The sequence below is a fragment of the Notolepis coatsorum genome, assembly GCF_963971535.1.
Source record: "Notolepis coatsorum genome assembly, chromosome: 19".
Taxonomy (NCBI): Eukaryota; Metazoa; Chordata; class Actinopteri; order Aulopiformes; family Paralepididae; genus Notolepis; species Notolepis coatsorum.
In genome coordinates this window covers 12,296,166-12,302,143 of record NC_140183.1, presented here as the reverse complement: position 1 = coordinate 12,302,143, position 5,978 = coordinate 12,296,166, and the positions used below count along the sequence as shown (strand labels likewise).

Genomic DNA, 5,978 nt, shown 5'->3' with positions numbered 1-5,978 from the left:
AGGGCTAAAACACAGTGGTAATAACTAATACATGTTTATAAAGGGCTAAAACACAGTGTTAATAACTAATACATAGTTATAAAGGGCTAAAACACAGTGTTAATAACTAATACATAGTTATAAAGGGCTAAAACACAGTGTTAATAACTAATACATGTTTATAAAGGGCTAAAACACAGTGTTAATAACTAATACATGTTTATAAAGGGCTAAAACACAGTGTTAATAACTAATACATAGTTATAAAGGGCTAAAACACAGTGTCAATAACTAATACATGTTTATAAAGGGCTAAAACACAGTGTCAATAACTAATACATATTTATAAAGGGCTAAAACACAGTGGTAATAACTAATACATATTTATAAAGGGCTAAAACACAGTGTTAATAACTAATACATGTTTATAAAGGGCTAAAACACAGTGTCAATAACTAATACATAGTTATAAAGGGCTAAAACACAGTGGTAATAACTAATACATATTTATAAAGGGCTAAAACACAGTGTTAATAACTAATACATGTTTATAAAGGGCTAAAACACAGTGTCAATAACTAATACATAGTTATAAAGGGCTAAAACACAGTATTAATAACTAATACATAGTTATAAAGGGCTAAACACATTGTTAATAACTAATACATATTTATAAAGGGCTAAAACACAGTGTTAATAACTAATACATGTTTATAAAGGGCTAAAACACAGTGTTAATAACTAATACATAGTTATAAAGGCTAAAACACATTTGGCAAAACCTTCTGGTGAATATCCAACAGCAAGCTCAACTATAATATGTTAAATACTTAATTTTCCAACTCTGTCATTTGCCTTGTTGTCTTATGAATGGCATTTTTGTCCATTCATAAGACAGGCCTAATAATGCTTCCGTGTCTATCAGATTTGTATTATATTGACGGAAAGTTCCAGCAGGTTGAACCAGACCGATATGATTCGTCAACACCGCTTAGCCAATAGAATCATTGAAGTGTTTCCTCAAGTTGTTTTAGCAAAGCGCTTGAAGAGATCAGTCAATGAAACTAGATATGTCCTAGACACACCTGCGGGGTTAGTGGGGATATATTAATCTTTTCACCAAAAGATTTAATGTTGTGACAGATTGAATGCATTGGCGCTGGTTGACCTGATCTGCGATGGTAAGCTAGTTTTGGCTAGAGATTTTTTTTTCTTTTTTCTTTTTAAACTGCCGCTTAAAATTCTAAATCCACTATCTTATCAGAGAGAGACCAGTGGCGGCTCTACCACTAGGGGCGCTAGGGCGCTGACCCACCTGCTGGCCAGCTGCTGTTAAATCAGAGAAGAAGACAATAAAACTTTTTCGTTTTTGTGTTTTATAGCCCTATAAATAATATAAACATGTTAAAATTAATAATATTTACTCATTTTAAGTATGTTTGTATTTCCAATGCACAATATAACGTTATTATCTAAATTAAAAAAACATCGTTTTCCAGAGCAGGAAGTGACATCACGTTTTTTTTTTTTTTTTTTTTTTTTTTCGTATTTCTCGGCCCGGGCTATACGCGATAGCGCTCTGAGTGCGCGTCACAGTTTGATCGCTGTCTCCGTCACAGCCAATCAGTGCATACGGCGTTGTGCGTTGAAATATGACTATTATGCTTTGGAATCCGAGCGCGATTTGAAGCGGTCTAGCCAGCAGCGTGAACTTCCGTGAAGAATTTCCATAGCCGCATTTCGCGGAGACGCTCTCTGATTGGCCGACGCCAGTATTTTTTTCCATGGCAGAATTTCACAGAGACGATCTCTGATTGGCCGAATCCAATTTCTAATGTTCCAATTCTAGCTTCTAGCTTGGTTCCTAGGTTGGTCTAGGACTGTTGTTTGTCTTAGAGCGTGCCGTGCCGTGACTGCAAGTTCTTTAGACTGTTAAGCTTAGGCACTCTTTCAAAGTTGGTTAAGGTTAGAGTTTGTCTTAGAGCATGGCGATAGAACGCCAGGTAGTTTGCAGTCTGTTCGAGCGGAAATGGACAAAGGAATGTACTTGTTGAGTGTTGTGCTAACGAGCTCAGCTGAGCTAACACTTGGCTAACAAGCTATATGGCGGATTATACACGTTATCAAGCTCTCCTGCCCTGGACGTTTCAACTAAACAGTGAGTCTCTCTCTCTCTCTCTCTCTCTCTCTCTTTCTCTCTCTCTCTCTCTCTCTCTCTCTCTCTCTCTCTCTCTCTCTCTCTCTCTCTCTCTCTCTCTCTCTCTCTCTCTCTCTCTCTCTGTGCTTAACGTTAACGTTTGTAAATAGTTTTTTTTTAGGAGCAGTACTGTTAGGCTACTGCTGTGCTGGCCATTCATGAAGCGAGACATTGCTGATTGTTTATTTATTTATAACACAAGACTATGACTACCAACTGCCTAGCCAGCCGTGTATCAATCTTGGATGCAATAATAACGTTACTTACCACACTGACTATGTCGATGGCTCATTGATTTAACTACTGCAGCTCTCTCGATTGAAAATACGTGGATTATGGCTTGTTCAATATCGTCTATGTTTGAATGAATGAATGAATGAGAACTTTATTAACAGATTGCAGAATGGGTACAATACAGTACGGCTCAATACACACAATTGTTAAGGGGATGCAGACCAGAGAAAGACGTTTGTCTTGTTTACATCAGGGTCCCAGATTTTCGATTCATATCGATAGTTTAATAGCTAGCCTTGGCTCGTTTAACAATATGCAAAATATGTGTACAGCCCTGTACTCATACTGAAGTTATTCTTGGTATATAATAGGTCTGATTGTGTAACGAATCGATTCCACGTTGCGCTGTGTGTGAGAGAGAGAAGGAGAGAGGGAGAGATCTGCCTGTGTTTGGAGACGGCGAGTTTTGTTTCTAACTTTTCTATTTATATTGTGTTTCAAGTTGTGAATTAGAGTCTAGACTATACTTTATTGACTGGTTGTGTGTTGTTGTAGTAACAGCTGAGCGACTCGTTCATAAGAGCCGATTCATTGCCGTGAGCGTGAGTCGAATCGCTCACGTCTTGCCATGAGTCTTGCGTGGTACAGTACTGTACTGTACAAAATATTTGGTATAGCGCCCCTAGTGGCGAAGTACCCAGCGGCCGCCACTGAGAGAGACATGTAAATGAGAAGGCTTTGTTCACGGAACGACAGCTGCATGAACCACAGACACATGGGAGAGATATATTAATAGTCCTTTCATCTTCCTATAGCTGCAGCAAAGACTGAGGACTTGCGAGCAGCCAGAAAAAGATGTCACCCCTGAGACGTCTATTAGCTTGAGATATTAACGCCAACATTACCATTGGTATTGTTGATTAGCCATTTACAGGCTGGGACTTATCTTCCTAGCAAGCAAAAGTACAACATCAACAGCATTTGGCATCCATGCCCCCCCCCCCCCCCCGCCACATACACACATGGTTCTGATTTCAAAACAAACCAACGAACGGTGATACCAACTATTCATTTTGTGACAGACGGCCACACCCTTAACGGCTTTTATCCAAAGCACTGTATAATTTGTTCCTCACATTTTACCCATTCACTCACACATTCACACACCGACGGCAGAGGCAACCACGCAAGCTGCCAACCTGTTCATCGGGAGTAGGTTAAGTGTCTTGCTCAAGGACCCTTCGACACGCTACCCCGGGAGGAGCAGGAATCAAACCGGGAACCTCCGGATTACCAGACGACTGCTCTACCTCCCGAGCCACTGTCGGTCCAGCTGTGACCTATCTATCCTGAACCATATTCCATAGGGAAGCCAGCTATTACCTACCTATCCTGAACCATATTCCATAGGGAAACCAGCTATTACCTACCTATCCTGAACCATATTCCATAGGGAAGCCAGCTATTACCTACCTATCCTGAACCATATTCCATAGGGAAGCGAGCTGTAACCTACCTATCACAATCAGGGGTAGGTTAGCTGTGACATACCTATCCTGAACCATATTCCATAGGAAAGTTAGACCTACCTATCCTGAACCATATTCCATAGGAAAGTTAGACCTACCTATCCTGAACCATATTCCAGGGGAAAATTAGACCTACCTATCCTGAACCATATTCCATAGGAAAATTAGACCTACCTATCCTGAACCATATTCAAGAGGAAAGTTAGACCTACCTATCCTGAACCATATTCAGAGGAAAGTTAGACCTACCTATCCTGAACCATATTCAAGAGAAAGTTAGACCTACCTATCCTGAACCATATTCAAGAGGAAAGTTAGACCTACCTATCCTGAACCATATTCAAGAGGAAAGTTAGACCTACCTATCTTGAACCATATTCAAGAGGAAAGTTAGACCTACCTATCCTGAACCATATTCCATAGGAAAGTTAGACCTACCTATCCTGAACCATATTCCATAGGAAAGTTAGACCTACCTATCCTGAACCATATTCCATAGGAAAGTTAGACCTACCTATCCTGAACCATATTCCATAGGAAAGTTAGACCTACCTATCCTGAAACCATATTCAAGAGGAAAGTTAGACCTACCTATCCTGAACCATATTCAAGAGGAAAGTTAGACCTACCTATCCTGAACCATATTCCAGAGGAAAGTTAGACCTACCTATCCTGAACCATATTCAAGAGGAAAGTTAAACCTACCTATCCTGAACCATATTCCATAGGAAAGTTAGACCTACCTATCCTGAACCATATTCCAGAGGAAAGTTAGACCTACCTATCCTGAACCATATTCCAGAGGAAAATCAGACCTACCTATCCTGGTCTTGTCGATTCCGACTTCGAAGGCGTTAACAAGGTTTTCCAGGAACATCCGGACCAAGCGGAAGTTGATCCGTCCGATACTCCAGGATCCATCCACCAGGATCACTATGTCTGCTATGGCCTCCGTGTGGCACACAAATGGGTCTACTGGAGGAGAGAAGAGGAGAGGAGAGGGGGAGGGATGAGAGGAGAGGAGAGGAGAGGAGAGGAGAGGAGAGGAGAGGAGAGGAGAGGAGGGGGGAGGGGAGAGGAGAGGAGAGGAGAGGAGAGGAGAGGAGAGGAGAGGAGAGGAGAGGAGAGGAGAGGAGAGGAGAGGAGAGGAGAGGAGAGGAGAGGAGAGGAGAGGAGAGGAGAGGAGAGGAGAGGAGAGGAGAGGAGAGGAGGAGCGGTGAGATATTAACATGTTTTCCTCATTTGAGTTGAGAGGAAAAAGGTCACTATGGAAACACTTTGTCAAATGAATGAACTTTAAAGTAATATTGAGAGCAGAAGAGTTGAGTCTGAGCAGAGAGAAGGAGAGATTCAAGAGATTCAAGAGGTTTATTTGTCACATACATACCAGGGCATACAGTGAAATGCGGGTGGTCTGCACGCTTTGATTGTGCAATAATACTAAATAATAAAATAGACATAATAAACAGGTAATAAAATAGACATAAAATAGGCATGATAAAATAGACATGCTAAAGTCCTGAGATAGTGCAATACAATGTTAGCTACGGATTAAGGCACTGGGTCCTATGTACACTACTATACTAATACACTAACTATACACTATACAGTTTTTACTCTATATCCTTATGCTATACTTTCTAGTTCTAAACTATACTATACAAGAACCACATCAGTTATTTCCTTAAAGTGACCTTTATTTTCCTTGTTCCTTTAAAGTGAACGAGGAACAGGAGGAGGAGTAAAACTGCTCAGACAGAAAGAGAAAGTTTAACATTTTGGAAAAGGTTTTTGGAAAAGGTGATGTAGCTTTTGATGCGCAGGTTAGTCAAACTCTGAAACAAGCGAATATTATGTGATTCAAACGTGAAATCTATTATCTGACGCCTACTGTATGAATGAAAACAGGCGCAGTCACTGATCTTCAAGAAGTCTTTATTGAACAATAAACAATTCCAACTGCCACAGAACACTTGTAAACGTGGATGGAAGGTCCATTTGAGGAAACAGGACACAAGAAACCATCATTCAGTCTTTAA

At 40.5% G+C, this 5,978-nt stretch overlaps 1 protein-coding gene across 1 annotated transcript in view; it reads right to left on the bottom strand.

Moving 5' to 3' along the window:
* col14a1a (collagen, type XIV, alpha 1a) overlaps positions 1 to 4,885 on the bottom strand; it is a 119,993-nt gene extending 115,108 nt beyond the window's left edge. The window contains 1 exon segment of the mRNA XM_084336541.1: positions 4,759 to 4,885. Within this exon segment, the coding sequence (XP_084192667.1) occupies positions 4,759 to 4,816 (58 nt within the window). The 5' untranslated portion in view covers positions 4,817 to 4,885.
* Positions 4,886 to 5,978: the final 1,093 nt, after the last annotated feature.